At 39.4% G+C, this 13,751-nt stretch overlaps 1 protein-coding gene across 1 annotated transcript; it reads left to right on the top strand.

The window, feature by feature from the left end:
- Window positions 1-334: 334 nt before the first annotated feature.
- Window positions 335-3,522, top strand: LOC124299067 (opsin, blue-sensitive). The gene is made up of 8 exons (XM_046751958.1): window positions 335-652; window positions 1,059-1,250; window positions 1,347-1,562; window positions 1,643-1,773; window positions 2,197-2,369; window positions 2,749-2,906; window positions 2,979-3,074; window positions 3,146-3,522. Exons 1-8 carry the CDS (start codon window positions 597-599, stop codon window positions 3,255-3,257), a joined length of 1,134 nt encoding a protein of 377 aa, XP_046607914.1. The 5' UTR covers window positions 335-596; the 3' UTR covers window positions 3,258-3,522.
- The last annotated feature ends 10,229 nt before the right edge of the window (window positions 3,523-13,751 follow it).

The raw sequence follows: 13,751 nt of genomic DNA, 5'->3' as shown, positions 1-13,751 counted from the left end.
TAGAATGCTCTATTCTTTTCGAAACAGAGTCAAGGCACCTTAGACCGAGTATCAAAGTAAAAACGTTACCTACAGCTGGGGGTACGACGACAGCCGGAGGTCAGGGCGGGGATTAAATCGAATAATTTACCTTATACGTCGTAGGTGGAGATAATTTTCTCATTCTATATAGCCACAAGGTGGCACATGGCATACGGTATTCGAAAGTTGGTCGCGTGACCAGTAAGACTCAGCAAAACAAAAGGTTTCCCCATCTGTAAATTGAATTAAATTATCAACAGGCACGCCATCGGCGATCTTCATCAGTCTAGATATAAAAGCGACGCGTCCCCAGGGTTCAAATAAGTGAGTAGCGGGTCGCCATCCCAACCGTCGCACCGCGTCTCACTTCAATAATAAAATCTCGGCCCCCCGGCGAACACGACTTTACATGAAAATCAATTAGACGTTTGCAAACGTTCTCCGAAATCAACCACAATAATTGGCAAAAACGGATTCGCGATTGGGGTGAAGGAACGTCCTCATCTCGCATAATCAAATTTTTGCCGAACCTCGCGCTTTGGTACCGTAGTTTGGTGTGCAGGAAGAGATTTAACATGTACTTCAACGAGTCTGTCCTCATCACCCCTGCGGCTTTTGTCGGTGGTGTCGGGTTCGTATTGCGTCGCTTATACTCTGTATAATTAAGTGCCTCCCGGTTACCAGGATTGATCGATCCCTGGATATGAAAATTCATTTTTACGTATCCGCGTAGGATGCGATATGCTAAACGGGAACACTTCACCGCTAACGATCGTGTCCTCTTCCTCGCTCGATTCCAACGCTTAAATTTAACTATGGTCCCTCTTCACGCTTCCGCCGTACCGTTCCTCACGAAATGAAGTTACGAGTGTAAAAAAAAAAAAGTGAAAATACGAATTCTCCGTCTCTCTCTCGTTACTCCGTTAATCAATTCAAAATTTAGATTCATTTTTTCCTGAACGCACCACAATCCATAATTCACCCACTACAATGTCAAATATCACATATTAACTAAACACGGTTTTCATCGATTTCAGGCAGGTGCAACAGATGCAGGAAAGACTCTTGGGCTGGAACGTGCCACCGGAACATTCGGATTTGGTTCACCCTCACTGGAGAGGATTCCTGGCTCCGGGAAAATACTGGCACATTAGTTTAGCCCTGGTCTACTTCATGCTGATGATTATGTCGGTCGTTGGAAATGGCTGCGTCGTTTGGATATTCACAACGTGAGCAGACCACTTCCATGGGTAGAAATTCACGAGATTCTCCACGGTCGAGGCTAGTGGTATAAATGGTAATTGTTCCGCCCTGTGCTTCCACAGATCAAAGTCACTGAGGACCGCGTCCAACATGTTCATCGTGAACCTCGCATTGTTCGACCTCCTCATGATGCTTGAAATGCCAATGTTCATAGCAAACAGCTTCGTCGAACGCATGATTGGCTGGCAACTTGGATGTGACATATATGCAGCCCTGGGCAGCATCTCGGGAATCGGTTCAGCAATCAACAACGCGGCCATCGCCTTTGACAGATACAGGTTCATTCTGATAAATTTTAAAGTATTCCGCTGACACAGGAGTGTCGGTATTACTGAGATACTTCTTGACGCTATTTCAGAACAATATCCTGTCCGATAGACGGCCGACTGAACGGAAAACAGGCTGCAGTCATTGTGGCTTTCACGTGGTTCTGGTCTATGCCATTCTCCATTCTGCCCATCGGCAACATCTGGGGTCGCTACGTTCCAGGTGACAAGTTGTTTTTTACCCATACCCGTTCGATCCTTGGTCTATTGTCTTGTTCACTTCGTCAGCTTACGCGACGTAGGTTTCGCCACGGCGAAGTTGCTTCGCTCCCAGGCAGCTGCACGGCGCATATATTGCTGTGAGTAAAATTAGCCCAAGAATAGGTTCTCAGTTACCGTAAGGTGAACTTACTTGCCTACGCCGGTTCTGGCCTACGTACACGCTACACAGCCACCTAATTACGGCTGCATGCAGCTGGTTGGTAGCTCAATGCACGGTTATCGGTAACCCCGACGTTCCGGTGCAACCGGTAAGACGTCAAACTCGCGACAGGCTCTATTGTGAGCGAAGTAACCGAGTCCGTAGAGAAATTTTAATTTTATGGAAATTTCGACACCTTACATCAGCCAGTATCACTTCCAACAGAGGGTTTCCTGACCACCTGCAGCTTCGATTTTCTCACTGAAGACCAGGATACGAAGGTCTTCGTCGCAGCGATATTTGTCTGGGCCTACGCTATTCCCATTAGCTTGATCGTCTACTTCTACTCTCAGTTAATTGGAAGCGTGCGCAGGCACGAGAAGATGCTCCGTGATCAGGTGAACTTTGAACATCTTAACAATGTTCGTTTACTAACAGGGGAGCTGTAGTGAGTGAGTATGCTAAAAGCGTGGGGCTTCAGCTGTCTGTTCAAGTGATGCTCTCGACACCGATTGCCCTAAGCCTTTGCATAAGCAATGCATCTTGAACATTAGTCCAACGCTGCACGGTTTTATTGATAGACAACAGAAGTACGTGGAAACCGAGTAAGTAAATGGGATAATAATCTGATTCGACCTCGGTTGAAATATCACGAACGCTGCATATGCATGAGATTGGAATCCCTCGAAGGTTGTAGAATTATGAACACCACCAGAGCTCCCCGTTGATCGAGTCCTTTTTGTTGTTGGTCATTGGTATTCAATGTTCTCCTCACAGGCTAAGAAAATGAACGTCAAGTCCCTGGTGTCTAATCAAGACAAAGACAGAAGCACGGAAATGCGAATTGCCAAAGTGGCGTTTACGATATTCTTCCTGTTCCTTTGCTCCTGGACTCCATATGCTATTGTGGCCATGACCGGTGCCTTTGGAAACAGGTAAATTATCAGTCGCATTATCCCATCCTGAAGCGGTAAAAAACATTTTGATCACGAGCTTTTTTTCCTCAGAGAAGCACTGACGCCGTTTTCAACGATGTTACCAGCTCTATTTGCAAAAACGGTGTCCTGCATAGACCCTTGGATATACGCGATCAATCACCCGAGGTAAAACGCGCATCTTCATTTTGAATATGCCATAAAAGAAGAAGTGATCTATAATTCTGTGCTATCAACAGGTACAGATTAGAGCTCCAGAAGAGATGCCAATGGATGGGAATCCATGAACCAGAACCCACGCATGACACGGTATCCGCGACTACGGAGAAACTTAAGACCGAGGACGCTTAATTGAACAGTTGTTGTTTAGAGGGGTGTAACTGAAGTTCTCCGATGCAACGGAAAGCTTGTATTTTCACCAGAAGTACAAGCTTTACGAATCATCCACTGTGTTGCACTGGCTACATTGTAAATGACAACGAATTACTGGCTGAATTTGGACAACTCTTATATGGACACGCGAGTACCTTCCTCTGTTGCTGTAGCATTGTTATTTGTGATGCTCATCGTTACCCTCACCGTTGTATAAATTCAATAAAAGCAATTTCAAAGGCAATTGTATTGGAATTGTCCATTTACGAAAAACCTACGCCCTTGACCTATTTCACCAGACTTTATGGTTCTTCGTTCATCAATAATCGCATAGTATAGATCTCACTGTAGTAATCGATAGAAGAAAGTCAAGAATTGGTGCCCTGAAGTTGTCGAAAAATATGAATATAAAAACTATGAAATAATTGACATTGCAAAGAAGACGTCCCAAGTGGTTCAATGAGTTAAAATTCACAACATGAGTGGTGGTAATACCATCTATCGAAGTTTCTACAAACTGACAAACCTGTAGGTTGTTGCGCGACGGTGGGTAACCCCAAACCACCCGATCGATTTTCTACGTTCACATTTCGCCGTCGCTTCTGACTTGAACAGAACTGCTGTAATCTACCTTATCACGATACGTTACATGAAATTACCGACTCAAATAATTACAGGTAGTCGGAATGAAGATTCGTTGAGACTCTGCAGAGGGGCGCATTCATCTGTTTGTATGGTGGTGGTGCTTGTGAACACCTCAACAGAAAAAAGCTCTTTCCTAACACGCTGTCAAATTAATTTACACAATTATCGTATCATCGCTATACTGAATTTGTAACATACATGGAAGAAAAGAGGTATCTGCTAACACGGTGCAATAAAAACGATACGATACTTTGATATGTTCTTTATAATTTGGAGAAAGTTTCACTATGATTCCTTAGCTTTTAATGAATGTATTAATAAAGGTATTCAGAAAAGCACATCCGCCACTCCAAAACAATACTCGATTCACCAGATATAAATGATATAGAAAAGCAGGCTGCCTGGATTTAAAAAGTCCAATTTATTATAAATAAAATTGGGCTCAATAAATTTCGAATGTTATATAATTGGGCACCGATTACAGAAATCCATTCTTATCTCTTCTTTTCATACTAGTTGTGCACAAGCACGGACTTGTAGCAAATTTATTCAATAATGTATGGTTGACAATAGTATAACAATCAATACTTTCTGCAGGGTGGTATCCAGTGAATAAATCACACAAACATGATTTGAGCTCCACAATTAGAACCGATTCGTCTGAATAAGGTCACGCCACATTACCCACTGTGCTGCATTCGCTGTTTTACCCCGACTAGAACCGTTGCTTTCTAGATATTTATCAAAGTCCTGAGAATAATTGTGGCTCGACACTTGAGACTCAGAATTGGATCACTTTTCCATTATTTTCTCCGTACGAAGCTCGTTATTTCCAGTGAATGAAAAAATCTCGAGATGCTATCACGTCAATCTGATTCCATCAGCCTCAGTTCCATCCCAAAATTGTGGAGTCAAGTTCTGCACGTAATTTCTTGGACTAAACCGTAAAGCTCACTTCTGAAGTAAATGAAGCTGTATTTCGAAATCTTCGTACCTGACTTTTTATCAATCGTATACTTACGAACGTGCTTAATAACATGAGAATTGATTCATAGGTCAAAGTTGATACCGTCGTAGCGTTGATTTCCAACAATATTTACCATTAGCAAATTCTACGAACCTTTATGAAACAAATGTGGTTGCTCTATTCATTGGTTTCCAAGAATTTTCAAATGTGAGCAAACCGAATTTCCATTATTTCGCTGTGAAAAGAGCACACGTATAACCATATTATGTGTTTAACATAACGCATTCAAATTTTGAGTGGGTGTATCTGGATTCCTTAATTTTATGAGTGGCAACAGCGAAACGTTGGGTCAATTTGAATACAGTTTTAAACACACTTAAACCTACCTCCAACGTAATTAGGCAGCATGGCTGATTTCAAAGGGATTGTCTCAACGGTATGCGAAGCGAGAAATTTGATCCAGAGTGAACAAGCGATGCTCGCAGTCTGTTATAAACAACCATTGTGCCATGTACTCTCTTAAATCAGCTTAAGAAATCGACGCCTTTTACCTCTAGGTATAAACCAGCTCATAACAAAGGCCGGAACGTTATTCGTGGTGAAGGCTTCTCGTGCGGGAAGCGATCAACGAGGAGTCGCTTAATCAGATCCGACGCGTGTAATCAGGAAAAATAATTGAAAAAGAGAGGTTAAGATATCCGCAAAAAAAAGCTTCAATATATCAAAGCTCGCCCGGTCGAGGTGGCGATGGCAGCGATGGTAGATACGAAATGAATCGAAATCGAAATTCCCGAGTCGCGGGGTGTGGGGACGGTTCCAGGGGTGTCGTTAATTGGAAAATGTGAATGATGGACTGACTTTACTTTTCTACAATTTTCCCTGTGTACCCCGAACTCTGAAAGGGGATCAGCCGTACTCGCGGACAGCCATGTATGGATCTCTATCTACCTACCAACGTCCAAGCTATGCTTGGCTGCCATACCGATCGGTGGCACAGACCAGTCCCCATTGTCTGCTCCGTGCGAGGGTAATAACAGTGACTGTGAAAAGCTTGGAAAAATTTCATCAAGGCGTCGTTCCGACCCAAGACATTCTACAAATATGACCAGCCATGCTCTGCACACACACACACACACACACCATTGCGCATATTTATAAGTTCGGACTCACACGTCTCTAAAGGACATGGAATGTGTCTTTTAATATTCTAACTCTCTATTTGGCGTACCTACAGATGCTATGAATATCGTTTTCTATAATATGCCCGATAAAATGCAGTAAATATTTCGATGCAATACCCGATGATGCAATAAAGGCCAGTACATAATTGGTTATATGGTTATATATATGTATAATAATTGGATTAATCTCTTTGTTTACGTATATATGCGATCAATTATTAGTGTGATAGAGTGTATAATGACAATTATGGGTATTTCTCGTTTTTTTTTTTTTCCGGGTAATGGAAGATCCTTTCGAAGATTGGTAAGATCGACGAAATTCATGCGTAATTCATTGACGCACTTCTAGATTGTTTCGAAAATGATTCACTGTACGTCAATTGTTCACATGGTTATTCACAATTTTCATACGAATTTAATACGAATTCCTCAGAATATTGGGTTCTGTTTATACCGTATTTGAAAATGGGAATGTGCGTCACGATGTGTTCGATAGAACCATTATGTATCAAGTTACTTACAACGTTACTAAACCTGAATCCAAGCTAGCTGCCTTCTATAAAAGAATCAATTTCAGGGGCACTAAGGCTTAAGATAAGACCTTTGCGAAGTTAACCCTCCGGATTCTGATTTTTCGACTCTCTTTATTGAACACGTTGGGTGATCATTTAGTCGTGTTTTGAGTCCACTTTGGAAATTTGGTCGCGAATAGTTTTCCTAAAATTTAAAAATCAAACTTTAACCATCAACTTGAAGCCCCTGTATTAACTTATTGAAATTTTAATTCTTTTGTTTCATTTATAAGTGATTGGCAGCCTACTTGCAACATTTGGTAGTGAGTATTTTTTTTTCAATGTTGAAGAAATACGAAAACATTGGACTAGTACAGCATATTTGAAAATTTGATTAAACGAGAAATTTTGAAGTCGCTTATGAATAACGCTGAACTTATTCTTAGGCTCATTTCATAGAATTCTTCAGTAAACTCTCGTTCTGATCGAAAAAAAAAACCACGAATTCAATCAGAGGCAAGTTGCCTAATAATCATATTCAGAGGTCACGTTATTTTTCCGTTCTTATAATTTAAAATTCGTATAATTCTACGAATTTCTATGGACTGGAGCTCATTTTCTTCGTGAATGTTCACTCTGAAGATCACTTAAAAATGAATTTAACCTTCATTCGATTTTCAGAGAATCATAAGTTAATCAACTATACCGAATAATGACTTTCTGTGCAACGTTCTTAAAATGAACTGACGATGAGAGCCGATGAATTAAATTAATCTTAGGCAATTCGTTGAGTGTGGGTTTGCAAACAAAATGAGCCTAGATCCGTCAAAATGGGCTGAATAATGAAGCTGGATAATTACAAAAACGCAAGATTTTCACGTTTTTTCGTTGTATAAATAGAATTTCAAATTTTTTGATCGACTAATTTTTTTAATTTTCCAATCATTTACTACCGAACGTTAAAAGTAGAATATCAATCACCATCACACAACCACCAAACGAGAAAAAAAAAACAAGTCGGTAGAGAAGCCTTCAAATTGGCGGTTTAACTTCGATTCTAGAATTCCGAGAAAATTTTGGTCACCATACTTCCAAAGTGAAAATTTCTATAAAGAAACGTCGGATAATCAGAAGTTGGGAGGACAACTTCACTTGGGTCTAAATAAGTTGGAACGTAAAAACGGTGTACAAGTACTATTAGATTCGAAAACGGAAAGTGTGCTTGACGAACAAAAATTGCATATCCATGTTTCTAGTAAAAAGATGCAGTCCATCATTTCTGTAGTTTAAGGTAACGTCACGGTTGACGAAAAATTAAAATTGGCACGCATAAGGTTTCCATCGTTCACAGTTCACTTGCAACTGTGAACACAACTGTCATAATTTTTTCAATGGGCATAGCGATCGTGACTTATAACTGAGAATAGTATTAGAGTGAACTTTTTCCTAATTCATCATTCACTCTCAATTTATGATTCTGAATTGCTTCATTGTAGACATTTCATTATAATTGCATTTGTTGTGTAATTGACTAACATTATGAAATAAATATATATAATCGGCAGATTAATCAACTTTATAAAAGCTTTACCTATTGCTCATCCGTAACATACGTGAATATACGGTAAGCTTTCACAATCTTGACTACTATTGCACAGGGAAAAAATTATGGCAGATCCTGCGGTAGAAATATTGTAGTTTGTTTCACATTAACTTCGACATGCAACCCCTAAAAGTTGTTACGAGATAAAATAGGAACCCAGAATGAATTAAACATGAATTATAATTCATGCATGAATATTCATTAGACACATTACTATAAATGTGGGAGGTTTCTATATAAGTCCACTCTGTACTCAACTATCACATTTTGCTTATGACGTTTACGATAAATTTTACTTCAGAGTTAATCCATTCTACTGATTGGAAAATCTAATGGAGGGCGCACGAAACATCGAAATGTAAGTTTCGAATGAAAGTTCAGTTTTAATCGTTCAGGTGAAGAAAAAAAAAACGCTAGAAGCCGCGATCAATACTGTTCAGTGCAATAAATGTGTAATCGAGTGACAAAAAAATGAAATTTATTGGCATGGTCTTTGAGCAAAAACTGCCGGGATGAAGAGGATTCAATGTACAGACAAGAAAATGGACAAGTGAGACATTTATACATGAGGTTCGATTGTATTAACAAAATTTTCTGGAAATATGTTTAAATGTACCAATTGAGCGGGAAATTCCCAAGTCGGATAGTTCGGTGTCTTTGAATAATTTTTAATTCTTTCAATTGGTGTCAATTTTCAAAGAATTCAATATGAAAAACTGATACAATAACCGAACAGTATGTCCAATGCGTAAGTCTCACTAACTATTCACGAAATTTTAAGTCTGGTGAAATTTATGAAATCGCTTACAAGATCTATGAAGTGGTGTGATGAAATCGTGTCGAAACACCACTAAAATGATATCTGATCCATGAATAACCTACCGGTACGAACTCGTGAAATGCTTTTGGAATCTCTAAAATCCACATTTAACCATTCCACCGTTTATTATGCGCATGATTGCGTCGCGATTTCAGCGTTATATTGCTGCCGTGCATTCGTTGTTATTATCAGCGAAACATTCTTGTTATTATAGTCTACCAAGAGATTAATCGCTGTACAAAAATGACGTACACTGATTACAATTGCAAAAATCACCAATAGATTACAATGATTGCACGGAGTGCAGCAAGATCGGAAAGATTGGAGCAAGATTGCAAAAGCCTAGAAACAATCACAGACATTGCAAGAATTACAAAAAAAAAGTTGTAACGATTACAAAAGAATCTTGAGATTAGAAGAAGATTGCGATGATTATAGCAACGTTACAAACGATTACAGAAATTGCAAGAATTACAAAAAATTATAAAAATTGTAAGGAAAAGATTGCAGGAATTACGGGAAAACTATAGATTACACAGATTATTGGAAATCGAAATGATTACCAGAGATTACATGGAGATTGTAAAAAGATAATGAGGATACACTAGAATGTGAAAAATTCAAAAGATTACAAAGAATACATGAGATTACGGTAACCTTTGTACGCCACATTACAACAACGATTAACTCCTTTTAGTCTGCCTCGTACTATTGAAATATCATGGCGCCCTCACAAGCGATACGCGGATCTTGCTGTACGCGGACTATATTGCACTTAGATGATTGCCGAGCAGTGGCCACGTAGTTTTTATTTTTCTCAGTGTGAAGTGCGCTCACATATAATTCCGCGGAACTCAAGTCAACTCAACTTTCAAGTTTTAACGGATTCTCACGATTCTTTCTCCCTTCTTTACCCTTCCCAGCTTTTTTCTCATACCGAGCGACGTTTCTTGGTCGGCAAAAGTTTCCAGGCAAAGATCTGAGGAAACAGCATCGCGTAACGTTATTCATTGCTTTTGTTTTGAAAGTGAATCGGTTACGAGACAATTTGCAAAGAAAATACTCCTAGAAATAATAAAGGAAAGGATTCTTTCGCTGCTTATTAACCAAAGTGCTAGCTACAACGTAACATAAGTAAGATTGCGAGAAGCATTCAAATGCTTTCGCGACTCACAAAGCTTCTTCTCTTCATTGGTTTGGAGAGAATCGATTATTTCAACCAGACTAACAAAGGTAGGACATCATATCCGAGCCTTTCATCTCTTTCGAGCAAGTAATCACCGTCCATGAATGGGCAAACTATCAATGTGCAACTCCTTAGGGCTAGATGAGCAAAATCAGCGAGCCAAATATTGCGCCTAACGTTTCTGTTGGCTCTGCTGAAACAATTGCACACAAAACGTCAATACTAAGTCTAATCCTGTTTCCCTCAGAACGTTTCGCTCAAGCATGAAGCCGTACAATATAACCTACATTGTGATCTGCTCGAAGACAGCTGCCAGATCTAAGGGTGGCTTGGAGAAGTTTCGAGTCTCATCCTTACCCTAAACAGAATGTGATTGTCGTTGGTGAAATATCACGGCTAAAGCTGCTGCTGGGTCGCTTTGACAAAATTGTACGCGCGGAAACAGCAGCCTGCATGTGTAGTGATAAGGAAGAGGTAAACAAAGTTAGTTAGCGGTTGACATGCAACGTCCCATCGCGCGCATATTAAATCCCTCGTCATAGCTGCAAAAGACAGAATTAATACGCGAGAGAATTAGCCGAGTAATAATGTGTGAATTTTTGTGAAAATCGCCCGTAAGCTCATGCATTTTAATCATACAGGCTGCGTCAATTCGTTCAAAGAATTTGCATATTGGGAAATCCTGATTATACGCGGGAACTATGACTGGAACGAGTGAGGAACGCCTGAAATTGGCGGGTGTAGGGTACATGCTGAATATCCAATTCGCCCATAGCAGCTTACAGGGTGTTTCCCGTAAATAAATGACACAGATATTTGTCAGAGGAACTTGAGGCGGCGGAGTAAAAGCCTCGGGGTACTAAGCACGTTCTAAGTTGGAGATACACGGTTGGAAAATAAATAGGATGTGATGCCTCTGACGGGTGAATTCTCGGCTGTTTTCTAGTGCTTGCATAACTGGAAACAGCGTCTCTTCCATCTCGCGTCAACTCTTGGCGAAAGTTTTCGGCACGAATATAACTAATACCACTTGGGTGTTGGCAATTATGAAATTTAACACTTCACCTTAACGATCCTCAAAAGTACGATGTAATTAGTTGTACGGTTCGAAACTGGCACATCAAACACTTCGCGTTCGTTAAGCTATTTCATAAGCAATTATATAGAGAATGTACACGTAACGCCCTTTATAGTGTGTAGTTGAACATACATTAAACGGTTTTGGGGTCTGAACAAAGTGAACCATTAGGATTATATAGAGAATGTATACCTAATGCCCTTTATAATGTGTAGTTGAAGATGTATTAAAGGATTTTAGGGTCTGAACAATGTGAACCATCCAATTTTCAGTAGGCATGAGGTGTGGTAAGTTTTTTGTACTTGCCTGCTTGGGAAGATCAGAGCGTGCGGAAAGGGCTGCACATTTTTGAACAGTGCGGAAAAATGAATGATTCTCCACTGTAGATCTTTCGTCTGCACACGCGCACTTTCGAATAACTCAATTTTGTTTACTGTCTCAATGAACGTGAGTTCGACAAACCCAACGTTACGTGCTGCCAATCGCACCTCCGGTACTTCTGACGTCAAACTTCTCTTTTCAGGTGTTGCAAGCCTTACGCTCATCGGAAATTGCCTACTTTCCGCACTTGTAATACAATATACTGAAGTGAGAGCCCCAGCTACTGACTTTCAAAGGCAATCATGTTACTTTGCCGGTGGGAATTGATAGGAATAAACAAGGAAGGTAACGGCGTTGCAATTTCTCACTGCTTTCCGCCATTGGCTGTTTATCGAGTAGCGGGGGAAAGGAGCGTTGTATCATGTTGGAGAAGAGAAAGGGTCAGAAACTGGGGCGTTTGCGTCACTCCTCGTCGGTCAATTTCCAGGTAATTTTCATAAAATTTCATACTAACAGAACCAAAGTTCAACCCTTACTCTTTTCGATTTCCTTACTGATTCTCATAACATTTTTTTAAGTAAGAAAAATACCATGTATTTCACGATTGGAATTTACGAGCAATTTGAACATGTGATGATTGGTGAGAATCTTCAATATTTTATGATACAGAAATTGGTCGAGTATTTTTGTTCGAGAAAGATAAAGAAAAAAAATGGAATATATCCTACCTCGTGGAATGTTACACAAAATCAACAAGGATATCGACAAAGGTGATGGCCAGTAGCGAGTCGAGTTGACTTGAAATTCCCTCATTGAAAATTTCCCGAAGGAGGAATAACACATTGTGTCACAAGTGCGGAAATGCGATTTCCGTGGACTTATTCAACGCGAAGTTTATATTCTATACAGACTTATTACATATCGATTTTATTTGATATGGAATATTATACACGACTGATTACTTAACACGGTTTTATTCTACCGTAAGTAGTATTTGCGTAGACGTTTTATTGTAATTACGTGCTCACATAACACAATCCTACGCGCAATTATATACAAATAGTAAAATAACGTGCTGCTAAATGTCACCCGTATCTCATAATACCCGTGTTGAAACATGTCGTGTTTTATAATTTTGTGTGTGATATCAAATCGTGCGCACATCTGTTTGTGTGCAAAGTGGATTGAGGGAAATGGCACCTTCTCAAATTATTATACGCATACGTAAAATTACTTTTTATGCGCTAATATCAGTGCTTAAAAAGTTCGAATAATTTTACGCACACCATGTGAAAAAATGGCGTGTAAGATACTTGCGTGAGATGAACGGATTTGTTGCATAATATACTATTAGTTGATAATTCTAGTGCGTTACTTATCACCTAATTCTTAGTAGTTACTACATAGTTACAAGCCAATTCCTCAGTCAGAATTATTATTTCAGTAAATCACACGGAACAAATGCATTGATTAAAATTAATCTGATAGATTTGCGCAGACTTCATTCCACCAATTAGGTTTTTTAGATTTATAGATATTAAATGATTAGAATTATATGCTATCGAGATTTTATCAAATCAGGTTCGAATTTCTTTGGTTTGCGTTATCAAAACTTTGAACAAAAATCGCATTTCGTGTCAATATAAAAAAATTGGAAATTTCTCATTTGTCAACACTCAATATTTTACACACACCTTGAATAAACATGATTTATAATTGCTTCAATTAATGCACGCATCAAGATTTTTTAAAGTTTGATAAATCACTGTTTTTATCCCAGGAATATATTATTTTATGCATATATCAAATTTTATATTCAACCTATGCAGGAAAGAGAAAAAAAAACCCTGTTGACGTACAGGAGTTCACAATATGTGGATCAGAATGGAAAACAAGAGAAAAAAGAAGCGTGAAGTTATTTATTCGAATAGAATTGTAACTGCATAGAGAAAGTGGCGGATGCATGTAGAACGAGATTGTCAGTAAAAAATGCGGACAAAGCACAAGGACAAAAAAACAAAAAAAAAAACGGCAAAACGACGAGGCGAGCGCATTAGAATAATTCCTTCCGTAAATTACTCTTAAGCACGCAACAAAGCTCGAACAAATGTTTCACGGGTACGTTTTTCCCGATCTCGGGATAAATCCCACCAGTGAAAA

This window comes from Neodiprion virginianus, chromosome 2 (genome assembly GCF_021901495.1).
Source record: "Neodiprion virginianus isolate iyNeoVirg1 chromosome 2, iyNeoVirg1.1, whole genome shotgun sequence".
In the NCBI taxonomy this organism is placed as follows: domain Eukaryota; kingdom Metazoa; phylum Arthropoda; class Insecta; order Hymenoptera; family Diprionidae; genus Neodiprion; species Neodiprion virginianus.
Note: the sequence above shows the minus strand (reverse complement) of the source record. Positions and strands in the feature narration are given on the sequence as shown.